The 13,268-nt window shown below is 40.8% G+C and overlaps 1 protein-coding gene across 4 annotated transcripts in view; it reads right to left on the reverse strand.

Moving 5' to 3' along the window:
• The window catches only part of LOC133611820 (latent-transforming growth factor beta-binding protein 2-like), a 285,634-nt gene that overhangs the window by 60,236 nt on the left and 212,130 nt on the right, over window positions 1-13,268 (reverse strand). For 3 of the 4 annotated variants that reach the window (XM_061968969.1, XM_061968971.1, XM_061968970.1), the window contains exons 20-27: window positions 11,467-11,586; window positions 11,168-11,290; window positions 10,961-11,086; window positions 3,476-3,601; window positions 3,172-3,297; window positions 2,882-3,007; window positions 2,373-2,498; window positions 855-980 (exon numbers count right to left, since the gene is read on the reverse strand). In XM_061968969.1, coding sequence (XP_061824953.1) covers window positions 855-980; window positions 2,373-2,498; window positions 2,882-3,007; window positions 3,172-3,297; window positions 3,476-3,601; window positions 10,961-11,086; window positions 11,168-11,290; window positions 11,467-11,586 — 999 coding nt within the window. The remainder of the gene's footprint in view (window positions 1-854; window positions 981-2,372; window positions 2,499-2,881; window positions 3,008-3,171; window positions 3,298-3,475; window positions 3,602-10,960; window positions 11,087-11,167; window positions 11,291-11,466; window positions 11,587-13,268) is intronic. The other variant, XM_061968972.1, reaches the window with a different exon arrangement.

Here is a 13,268-nt window from a genome sequence, read left to right on the forward strand (position 1 = left end):
TGGAGGTGAAGTGTCATTGGAGTCTCTATCTCTCTTTACTAGCTTCGTCGAAGCATGTTGCTTATGGAGCTTGTTTCAGCAGATTTGAATTGCTGTTTTGGGCAGTAGATGGGATCTTTGATCCAAAGCACAATTTACATTTAACTAAAATGTTATTTTCTTTGTGCTCGACAAAAGAAAAGTAGTGAAAATATCTCCATGTTAACAAACTCGACTTCTGGCTCCGCCATGATCAGACCCCCCCCCCCCACACTCACACCCACACCCAGACACACACACAAAGCGCATTTCTCTCTTCTCCGGCTTATGACACAAGAAGAATCAGAACGATGACACAGCAGCGCTCCGATAAAACACACTTTATACTACATAAAAAGTAACGTAAAATAACGCAGTAATGCATCATGTAGTAACGGTAACTGAGTTACTTAATATAAAAAATAACGCGTTAAATTACTAGTTACCGCCGAAACTAACGACGTTACAGTAACGCGTTACTTTGTAACGCGTTAGTCCCAACACTGCAAATTACACAACGTGCCAACTTCACTGGTTTTGGGTTTTGTATGCAAATTTTTAACCAAAGAACCATCATTACGTGTTATGCATACCACAAAGAAGTGTACTAAATGTACAGTACAAAAACATCCTAATAGGACCCTTTTAACGAATAATTGAAGTTATTCTCTACTTTTTCTCAAGATGCTGCTCCACACGCTGAAATCCTCTGGCACACGCCAAGTACTACTTTGCTTTTTTGTCCATTTTGAAAACTACTGCTTTAGTAGGAAATGTAATCAAGTCGACATATGTCACGACGCACGGCAACACAGCAGCTGCAGATGACAACAGACCTTCACACGAGAGACCATTGGGTGCCACAGTGAAGCCGGGGTCACAGGCCACGCAGGAGAAGGATCCTTCTGCGTTGGTGCAAATTCCTGTGGAACACACACCTGCGGCCTGGCACTCGTTGATATCTGAGGGACACAGAAAGAACAAGTTCATCTTGGGGAAAGAATCTGATTAAGCCATGCAAATGCTATGCCTGTTAATAACATTAATGGCACAGTGAATTTTCGCCTGAATGCTTACTGTAGCAAACAGTACACTAAGTAAATCTCTCTTCATTAAACTATATGGCTTTATAAAAAGGGGTGGAAAGATAGGATACGCAAGATTATTGCAGATTCCAAAACAGCAAGCTAGTACAGATGGCATATCATTTCTGGATATAAAAACAGTCTTTGGGATTGTTGCTATGTGATCACTAAAAATTCCATTGCTGAGTACATATTGTATTTTGGAGGGAAATAATGTGGGCCATCGTTAAATGATTGCTTCGTTTTGCCTCTGGGTGCATAGAGGGAGTTGCACAGTGTGATCATACCGAGGTAGGATGCACTGTGGTTGACTTAATTTCAAATTGAGGCTTTAATATTTTCCATCATCTTATTTAAATCCTATCAGAGGCTCACTTGGACCCGGGGTTGTTTTGTAAAACTTTTTCCCAGCGCAGAGACACACATCGGTGGGGGATCTTCCTCTCGGGCTAGATCCCCCACTTCCATTAAAAAAACACAGCAGTATATGTGAATAATTGAGGTCATATTCAAATCAAACAATCATCCGGCTTTCTCATTCTAATGAAGTCATCACAAAAGCTAAAATCTCTGGGTTGGAGAAAGTAGATATTTTATTTCATTGATCTCATAACTCATGTCATGTTGTGTACTGTAAACATGTTCAGCGACTACAGCAGTCGTGTTTATTTTGGCCTGGATGTGCTTAAATCAACACTCAATCAGCAAATTTAAAAAAAAAAATTATTTTAAATGGTAAAATGCCTCTCTCTGAATGTTCTGAACTCCTGCTTCCATACCAGTGCTGCATTGAGCAGAACGCTACCTGAAGGAGGTGCTTTGTAGCAAATCAACAGTGCCTTTGTTGGCTGCATCAAAGTAGCGCACATCCCTTTGCCTCAATTGCTTCAATATGTGATAACAATTATTTTAACACACTTTGTTAACCATCAATGATTTCTTTATGTGCATGTCTAATCATGTTCAGAGAGTATAACAAGCAATTTAAATTGATTTGGTTCTTAAATTAACACTCAATATTTCAGCTCATTGTTTGGTTTTTCTCAATTTCTACTTTCAACAGGTTTGTTGAATCTCTCTGAGTGTGAATGTTTTGAACTCCTGTTTCCATGCCATTGTTGAATTGAACAAAGGAGTCATTTCATACAGTTTATGTAGGGACTTAACACTCCATTTTACCTACATTGCTTGAAGATGCAATAACACCATTTTTTTAACATTCAAATGAATTATTATGCCTATTCTGAGTAAGTAGAGAGGTTATTTTACCCTCACAACCATAACCATCTTCAGACAGCTGCATGCCGGTTTCACAGCTCCTGCAGGTATAAGATCCCAGGGTGTTTGAGCACAGCTGGCCCGGGCACACATGAGTTGCCAAGCATTCATCCACATCTGGACATAAATACATGGACACATCATAACCCAGATTGCCATCTCTGACAAAAACATCCTGTTGCATTAAATCACCTAAATTAAAAAGTCAGTGAAGCAAGGAAATAGGAAATGTCAACACCTGGTTCTTTCAAGTTGAGTTATCTGCAGAGAAGTTGACATCATGCGCTATTTGAAGACTGGTGTGTCATTGTTTGAGCAAGAGTTAAATAATCAGTGCTAGAGGCAGTGGGGTAGATCAGCCAGCTGTGATGTGATGTCTATGAGATGAAACAGGGTTAACCTGAACCAGAGAAACTCAGGCAAACCCATTGTAGACAAACATCTGCATGCAAGTAAACAAACATGAAACCAGCTAGCGTCAAGACCGCCAAAAGTCTCACCATCACACTGCTGTCCATCTTCGGAGACTTTGAAACCGGGCTGACAGCTGACACATGTGAAGGAACCCTCTGTGTTTGTGCATGTTCCCCGGGGGCATACATTGGGCAGCGTGCATTCGTCAATGTCTGGCACAAAACCGGACAGGATATTAGAAATTCACTGGAGAACAAGAGGATTGTCTGCTGCCAACAAAAACACCTAATTCACCGTGACAGATCCTCTCCAATGTTGATAAGATTCACTTGAAGCAATGCATGCATCCATTTAGGATGAGTGCTGGTTTACCAACCTTCACAGAGCTCTCCATCATATGACACTCTGTACCCTGTGGGGCAGTTCTCACAGGTGTAAGAGCCCTCTGAATTTAGACAGATCCCATTTGCACAGGTAGACAGGGACTGGCACTCGTCGATATCTGGGCGGAGCACATGCACAACATGTTTGAACCTCACTCTGATAAGAACAGCAGTGGCAGCGGAATGTAATGAGTTTTAATGTGTGTTTTGTTAAGTTAAAGCTATGTGTCAAAAGAGGCTTTGAAAAGAATAAATGGTTTTCTATGAATGAGAAGTATAGCTCGGGATTGAACTAACCTTCACACCTGCGTCGATCCTGAGACACTCTGTAGCCACTCTTACACCTGGTGCAGGTGTACGACCCCGCCGTGTTGGCGCACACGCCACCGAGACACCAGTTGCCCTGAGCACACTCGTCCTCATCTGGACACACACACACACATCCAATTTACAAGAACTAAATCTCTGCTTAAACAGTGGTGTTATTGCCTTTGTGTTATTTGGTGGTAATTTGTCATTAAAGGGGAACTATTAGAATTTTCTACATTAAAAACACATCCTTGTGGTCCAGAATAGTATTTCTCAAACTGTGATTCTCCACTAGTGGTACGCAAGCTTCATCTAGTGGTATGCCAAAGAATCACATATTTAAATATTCATACAAAAAGTTAATGTTCAAACTGCGTGTAGTGTTACAGTGTCCAAAAATATTAAATAAACTTATTCAATAAAACCTCAGCTTTGTTTTGAATGAATATTTAGGCCTATTACACTACTGTATTTAAATGTTTGTCATTATGGTGGTACTTGGTGGAAAAAAGTTGGAGAACCATTGGTCTAGATAATACGTATTGGATATGGTTTGGTGTTTAATTTGTGTAAATTTTGCTCCACTGTGACTTTGATATCTCATTTTTGAGTCTGTCTGCAAGATGTTCGATTCTTAAGGCGTTCACTGTTTGCAAATGAAACCACACCCCACTTCCAAAAGCGTCATAATTTATCTCAGGGCATTCAATCGATCGCAACCGGACTGTTTGGTTTGTCTTGGAAGAAGTTTCACCTCTCATCCGAGTAGGCTTCATCAGTTTGTGCTCATAGACTTCGATTGGTCAGATCTTGTCTAGCGGCTGGTGCCAAAACCCAGACTATTTATTCTCCAAAACCAGGAGGGTGGGCTTAGGCAAGGATGGTTTTCGCCCTATCGTAGTGAGAAAAAACATTGTTTTGATGCAAACGAGCAATCCTACTGTCAAAGTGTAATGATGAATGCACTGCTTCATATATTGGGAAAACAAAACAACCACTAAGCCGACGCATGACAGAGCTTAGGGCAAACTCTTCAGGCCAAGACTGAGCTGTCTACCTGTCACCTGCTATTATAGAATCGGATATCATTGTTTACATCCAGAGCAGCCGTCTTTGAAAGGAACTCAGGGATGGTGAGAATGCTTCAAATTTCCAAGGCAGAAATCCGACCTTGAGGGGCGTTCCAGTTAAAATTCCGACTACGAACTCGGAAATTCCGACTTCCCGTTACAAATGGAACCCACAATGAGCTCACATGTTGAAACGGCTGGTCTGTCCCTGTCCACGCCCCTTTTTAAATACGGAAATCATATTTGAATTAGCCATGTCTTTGAGATCCAGCACTCCATACGGTCAAAAAAGGCAAAGAAAATGACCAAGATGGTGAAAAAGAAGAATTTCACAGACAATGAATTGGAGGTGCTTCTTGCTTGAGTAAAAAAATGTACTCTATTCCACTATTGCTGCAAGTTTGTGCAGCAGTGCGCCAAGGAAAAGGTGTGGTTTAATATTTCACACTTTACACACAAGATTTTAACACAAGTATACTTTGCACATGGAGACAATCAGGGGCTTGTTTAAAGGATCTTAAGGTGTAGTTTAACCAGAAAAAAATTTGATATAAAATTAGGGGGGCACATATGCTCAATATACATTAAATGGATTAATATTAGGACTGTCACTTTCATTACCTGTGGCCACAGGTCATGCCTTGTGTTGGTTTTGTGTGTGTTTTTCTATGTTTGGTGTTTCGTTCCTGTCCAGCGCTCTTTTCTAGTTTCCACTTCCTATGTCTTGTCTCAGTAGCATTTTTACTTTGTTTGCCAGCACGCCTGTTTTATGTGCTGTCATTATACTGACAAGCTTTTTGTTTCCTGTCAAAGTTTCTTGTCGTGTGCACTCCTTTGCTGCACTTGCCTCTTTTGGACATTAAAAATACTTTTCACGCCGTTTGCTGTCTTCTGCATTCTGGGATCACGACTACCACAAACTATGCGCAAACATGACAAGGACAATTACATAAATACATGTACTCACTAAGAAGCCACCCATAGTGCACAATGCCAGATTCTAGTGTGTTCCCAACCGTGCTGTAACTTTGAATGTAAGAATCATGTGTCATCGCTACACTGTTGGCTCCGTGCGTTTGCGCATCACGTATGATCAGTACATTGATCAAATATAAATGTTTGCTGTTGACATATACATTCGTCATATGATGGTTTTTATGGCAATGTGTTTGCAGTCGATAGCTCCGATTACATTAGAAAAACCGTCTGTTGCTGCAAATGGCGCTTAATTGTTGACCTATTCAGCTGCATTTTATTGAAATGTAATACACCTGGCTAACATGACGACAATTGTTTTTTCTTCCACTTTGCCTATGCTTTTATATCCATTTGTGTAATTGCTCATGAGGGTTTGTGTTAATTTGTAAATGTTTCTGATGTGAACATCAATCAGTCTGAGGACAAATTGTTTGATATTTATTTCTTCCAGCAGTTACCCAGCATCACCTGTGTGTATCACCAAATTGTCCACAGCATGTAGAAATGTGCATATAGCCATGGAGTTTAACCAGTGCTCAGTGGCCTTGTGGTTAGAGTGCCTGCCCTGAGATCAGTAGGTCTTGAGTTCAAACTGTGACTGAGTCATTTTGTGCACACGCACTCTTAATATATGAGGTACCTGATCTACTAAGATTCCAACTAAACAAGTACTAAATAGTGTGTGCAAACTAAAAATGTGCTATTATTGGGTGAGTTGTGGGTGATCTATTAAGCACACATGCAATTCATAACAAGTGAAAATATGGTGCTGGGTGCCTTATTTAAATGAAGATTTTGTGTGTACTACCAACTGTCACCATGGAGACCGTCAATTCCCTCTACTTTCATGTTATTACCTGTGATGTTTTATTATGTTGTGGCACATAAAGCACACAACTGTTATCTTTGCCACCTATCCTGGGATAATAAGCACTCCTGCAGTGTGATCCACAACAGAACCCACATTTTAGCATGCCAAAGGTGAATTCTGGGAGATGCAGGCACAAACTGGTGCACTGTTATGGTTCAGACACAAGAAAACGCATGGTGCGGGAAATTATTTTCATATAGGAGTTAGTGTATATTAATAATTTTTGGTGTCTGCTGTAGGGCTGGACGATTATGGCAAAAATAGTAATCATGATTATTTTGATTGATATTGTAACCAAGATTAGTTACACAATTATTCAATAATTTGAAAACATGAGTATTTATTGTACCACCAAAACTCAACTTTAAATATAGTTTTAAAAGAAAATGGATATAAATTAGTAACGGATAATTTAATTTACAGATGAGATGGATCATTCTTGTTACTTTTAGCTTCGCAGTTTAGTCGCTGTTTCAAGTGGCCGTATCGACATTGTTGAGATCAGGACAGCCAGCGTTAAATGAGCGCTACCGGACTCATTATTTTACCAAACAAATGTTTCTTCTCCCCACAATGACAACATATCACTTATATTTATGTCAATTTCCCTGATATTATTTTGAGTTTATCAGCAGATTCTGTTTTAATGGCCAATTGTGTGACTATGTCCGCGGTTACGTGAACCCGAAAAATCATATACCATACTATTTTTGTTGAATTTAGTGATTATTAATTAGGTATACTAGCCCTATATCAAATTAAAAAAGCAACCATTGTGACATCCTAACCTTCTAGTAGACATGTTCTTTTTTCACTCATTCGATCCTCATCTGTTTCACCGTCACAAGCTCTGGTATTTGCATGCACGTTATTTTTTGACTAATATATTTTTATAATTGTCAAAAGCCATAATCAAAATCAAAATTAACATTTTATTAATTGTCCAGCACTAGTCTGCTGTCTCCAAATACACCCATAAGTCATTCATCAGATCAATGATGGAATTGCTGGACAGATATGTCAAATATTTTTATTACAGACAGATTCCCTCTTTCCATTGTCTGTCAAAATTGCACTGATTGTCTACTTCTAACCATGGCGCAGTTACGCATAAGTGGCTGCGTCTCCAAACTTTTCAAACGTGCTAAATATGGGCGTAAAACAGCAGACACAAACCAGTTTCAGTCTGGATATATCACACTGTGCCCCCTAAACGACTAAACTTGCATCTCCTCCTCCAACTATTGTGGGTGTTCTAATAATCAGCATATATTCTGCATATACATTAGAGGCCTACTGAAACCCACTACTGCCGACCACGCAGTCTGATAGTTTATATATCAATGATGAAATCTTAACATTGCAACACATGCCAATACGGCCGGGTTAGCTTACTAAAGTGCAATTTTAAATTTTGCGCGAAATATCCTGCTGAAAACGTGTCGGTATGATGACGTCAGCGCGTGACGTCACGGATTGTAGAGGACATTTTGGGACAGCATGGTGGCCAGCTATTAAGTCGTCTGTTTTCATCGCAAAATTCCACAGTATTCTGGACATCTGTGTTGGTGAATCCTTTGCAATTTGTTCAATGAACAATGGAGACAGCAAAGAAGAAAGGTGTAGGTGGGAAGCGGTGTATTGCGGCCGACTGAAGCGACATAAACACAGCCAGTGTTTCATTGTTTACATTCCCGGAAGATGACAGTTAAGCTTTACCATTGGCCTGTGGAGAACTGGGATAACAGAGACTCTTACCAGGAGGACTTTGAGTTGAATACGCAGACACGGTACTGTGAGTACGCATGCAGCTGCGGCTTCCAAACATTTGATCGCTTGCCCGTACGTGCGTGCCGCTATGTGCATGTCACGTACATAACTTTGGGGACTTTGGGGAAATATATGTGCTGTATGAACTTTGGGGAGGTGAATGGTACTTTGGGCTGTGGGATTGAGTGTGTTGTGCAGGTGTTTGAGTTGTATTGGCGGGTTATATGGACGGCAGGGGGGAGGTGTTTGGTATGCGGTATTAATTTGTGGCATATTAAATTAATATATGTCTTGTGTTTATTTACTGTTTTAGTCATTACTAGCTGAATATCAGGTCCTCTAGTCCTTCACTCTCACTTTCCTCATCCACGAATCTTTCATCCTCGCTCAAATTAATGGGGAAATCGTCGCTTTCTCGGTCCGAATCGCTCTCGCTGCTGGTGGCCATGATTGTAAACAATGTGCAGATGTGAGGAGCTCCACAACCTGTGACGTCACGCTACTCGTCTGCTACTTCCGGTACAGGCAAGGCTTTTTTAGCAGCGACCAAAAGTTGCGAACTTTGTCGTCGATGTTCTCTACTAAATCCTTTCAGCAAAAATATGGCAATATCGCGAAATGATCAAGTATCACACATAGAATGGACCTGCTATACCCGTTTAAATAAGAAAATCGCATTTCAGTAGGCCTTTAGTGGTGCAACGGATCAACATTGATCCGTGATCCGTTCGAATCAGTATCTTCGGTTCGGCACACACGTGATCCGCGGTTTGATTTATGAAGAAAAAAAAAAGTTTGCGCATGTTCAGTCCACACACAGCGTGGTCATGGAGAGCGGAGTAACAGAAGAGCTCGAATGCCCCGCGCCATTTAAATCCCTTGTATGGGAGAATTGTGGCTTCCCTGTCAAATACAATGATGAAGGAAAGAGGTTAGTGGATAAAAACGTGACTGTGTGTAATCTAGCATGGCCACGCACTTGAAGCGACATCACCCCATGGTTTCACTGACAGGAGTGAAAACGAAGGCTGCGCCAATTAAGCAGCCCCTTGTTGCACAGTCAGACCGGGCTAAAGCCATCACAAACTCAATCGGTGTGTTTATAGGTGCAGACATGAGGCCATATTCGCTTGTGCAAAACGAGGGTTTTAAACACATGCTGAAAGTGCTTGAGCCACGTTACGACATCCCGTCACGCACCCACTTCAGCGCTAAGATTGTGCCAGATCTTTATGAGCAGGAGAAGAAAAAAGTTGTGGATGAACTATCCTGAGCATCATCTGTTGCGCTCACGACAGACGGGTGGACGTCCAGGGGAACTATGTGACGATACGCGCTCACTTCATCACAGCAGCCTGGGAGATGAGAAGACACGCCCCCTCTACGAGAGTCATTTTGCACAGGTACTGACATAAGCAGTGGAGGAATGGAAGATAATGATATCCCAGTCACAACTGATAATGCCAAAAATCAAATAAATGCAGTGAATGAGGCAGGACTGGGACCACTGATAGGTGCTTTGCACATGTAGTGAATTTGGCATCACATCTCAGTCAATAGGATGGAGCGCCTCCTTGGGAGGATCAGGAAGGAGGTTTCCTACTTCCACCCAAGCACAACAGCTGTTCATGTGCTTAAGACAAAGCAAGAAATGCTAAAGCTGCCTACTCATGAGCTCATACATGATGTCCCAACAAAGTGGAACTCCACTTATGATATGTTGGAGCAGCAGGCAGCTATATACTCTGCATTGACCCACAAGACCCTGAAGACAAATGTCAAAGACATCATCACCCTGTCTGATGATGATGTGAGAGTGGCAGAGGAGATCCTCCAGGTGCTTCAACCCCTCAAAACTGTTACATCTCTACTGAGCACTGAAACTTCACCATCTGTGTCAATGATCCTGCTACTGAAGTGTGGAAGACAGCACCATCACTCGAGATGTCAAGACTGCCATTAGAGAGGACCTGAATCCCAGATACACTTCACCCCCTACTCTACAGGACTACCTTCACAGATCTACCGCCCTGGATCCCAGGTTCAAGTGCCTGTCTCACATGGACCCTGCCCTATGCTAGAGGACATACAGTGACCTCAGCACTAAGATTGTGAGCAGTCAGGGCACTGAAGACTGTGATGAGGTGAATAAAAATAATATTATTTAAAAATTATAAATTTAAATCTAAATAAATTTGTTTTTCCAGTAATAATGGCTTTTATTAAATGTTATTGCCACAAACATGTTAAAAAGAAGATATCATGCCTTGTGCTCTTTAAGTTGATTTGATATATTTTAATTTAATCATTTAAATGTGTTAATAAACAAAAAGACAAAACTTCTGTTTATTTGTCTTGTCTTTTTTTTTGCTGATTCGAAAAATTATCCGATCCGTGACTCTGATCCGAGAAACGATCCGAACCAAGAGTTTTTTGATCCGTTGCACCCTAATATACATGTAGACAGACATGCTATATGGATTGCGCATTTATTTTGTTCATATATGTCAAGCAATTCTGTGCGCACGAACTTAGTAGATTAGTTTTGCGTGTACTTTCAAGTTTGAGCGTGTTTAAATAAATGCAAACCTTTAGTCGATCAGGCCCTAACTACTTCAAGTTATGTCGAAGTTTGATTTCTGTAGCATTGTACATTGAGACGAGATACAAACATGTTGAAATGTGAGAGGTTTATTTTTGAGAGTTGCTTCATATTAAAAGGACAAACAAATTATGAAAATAATTTCCTTTGAGGAGGTAAACATTTGATTTATGTGTTCCTACCTTCACATCTCAACCCATCAACTGATGGTTGAAACCCTGGATTGCAGCTCTTGCAGGTGTAGGAACCAGGAGTGTTGATACAGATTCCTTCAGGACAATTTGTACGAGTTGCACATTCATTGATATCTAAGAAACAAATTGGACAATTTACAAAACGGTATGAGCTGAGAAGGGCAGCAAAGAGCCACAGAATTCTTTTTTGCAGACCTTCACAGGCTTTGCTATCTGAGGTGACTTGGTAACCATGACCACAAATGCATCTGTGGGTCCCTTCAAGATTGACACAACGACCATGGGCACAGACCCCTGGCAGCAAACACTCATTCTCATCTGGAAATAGTAGAAAATGAAAGGGGGCTCATAATGAGTAAAAAAGCACACTCAAGCTCTTTGTAGCCTTTTAAAAGCCCTTCAAATTTGTCATGGAGCTTCTGCAGTAGCACGCGTGGAAACTATTTACACAGCTGTTGCTTTGTCATGGATCTAACTGGCTGCTGTGGCGTTACCTTGGCATACTTTGTCCAGTGTGAGTTTGTATCCCTGGAAACAGTTGCACCTGTAAGAGCCCTCCATGTTGACACACCTTCCACGGCCGCATATGTTTTGCTTCAGGCACTCGTTTACATCTGCGGACACAGCAAACACATTATTGTCAGTTTCTTAAATTAACATTTTTATATTGTTTGAAATATTTCAGTAGTTTTCATATATGTTTTTGAAGCACACACACAGAATATAAATATCCACACATTAATTGATGTCATAGTGTGATAACAGCATAATTTGTGTGCAAATAAGAACTGTCTCATTAGGCCCTTTTACAATTTTGGGTGTTTTCCACATGATGAGTCATTCAGCCAACATTTACAACCTGTGGCTGACATGTTGTTATTATATAGTGGAATCCGTCAAGTGTTAACAAGAAGTCTGATTATGTGAAGATGCCGAGTCAGAGTACTAGCATTACATAATACGTAGAAGAAAGACTCTTAAATTATTCATCTGCAAAGGCGGTGGAGAAAGAGCGGTGATAGATTCAGTTTAAACAAAACCAGAAAGTCACAGATTTGGTTTTGTTTGGCCTCCCTCAGCCTTTGTGCTAATCTCTGACAAGGCAATGGAGCGGTTCACTATCACAAATGTATCTACGACCCGGCCAAATGGGCGCAAATTGCCGTACTCCAAAAAATTAAAATACAAACAGCCTGTTCATGCCGGATGAGCGCCAGCTGGTCTGGTGAAGATTATGCAGACAAAATGTTTACCTTCAATTTTCCTTTCAATTTGTATTTATTCATGGAAGATTGATACAACAGTATTAGCAGGCTGACAAACAAACTAGTCCATGAGAAGTGCTGTCTAGAAAATGGGCAAATAAATAATACACGCCGGCCAATGATTTTCTCTAAGGAAAAGAAAATCAATGTTAAGGTGTGCTGAAGAAACGCTTGTGAAGTCTATTTTATGTAGTGTCTCAACTTTTCACATTTCTGGAATACTCAACCCAGGAGCTCAGGTTTCCAAACAAATTAAAGGGGTCAAGGTCATGGAGAGGGGATGTGGTAAGTCATACCAGTCAGGCTGTTATGTAACAGGGCCACGTTTGGGTTCAGTGTTAGCAGCATGCACCACATGTGCGGGGTTGCCATTTGTATTAAAATCTAATAGACCACAGCAAGAATTTTACACCGGACTGTAGATGACACGATGGTTAACTGTGAGGAGTTGTTTGTAAATCGAGGCCTCTTCACAGCAGGGAATTAGCTATTTGATCTTCTCATACATCTTCACAGTTACTGTTCTGTCCCCTCACCTACACTAGCCCAGCAGTGGTAATAAAGTAATGCCGGCCTCCAGTGGACCTATCTGTACAGTGGTCAGCGCTCTCCAACAACAACATGCTGTTTGTTCAAGGCTGTGGCCAAGAGAAAATATTTGGACTCTCCCAAATTGAAGTATTATAAACAATGTTTTTTACAGAGGCCACTGATATCAGTAGATCAACAATAACAGGGAAGATGTTTAAACAGTATTGTGGATATTGCAGGGGCTACTGAGCTAATATTTCATACATGGAGGCACTGAATAGACTGAGAGAGAAGAGGGCTGAGAGTACAACACAGCCGTCATCACTATATGGTCATGTACATATAGTGTTATAGTGTTCCATAAAATATCCAAGAGTTTGAAGTATAAAAACAAATGTAATTTACATACAGTCCAAACATATAACCAGCAAAAAAGCCACAATTCAGTCAAACCAGCACAAATTCTGTGTGGGATCACAGACTGTCGACAGCTCGTTACC

Source organism: Nerophis lumbriciformis, linkage group LG08, assembly GCF_033978685.3.
Source record: "Nerophis lumbriciformis linkage group LG08, RoL_Nlum_v2.1, whole genome shotgun sequence".
Lineage (NCBI taxonomy): Eukaryota > Metazoa > Chordata > Actinopteri > Syngnathiformes > Syngnathidae > Nerophis > Nerophis lumbriciformis.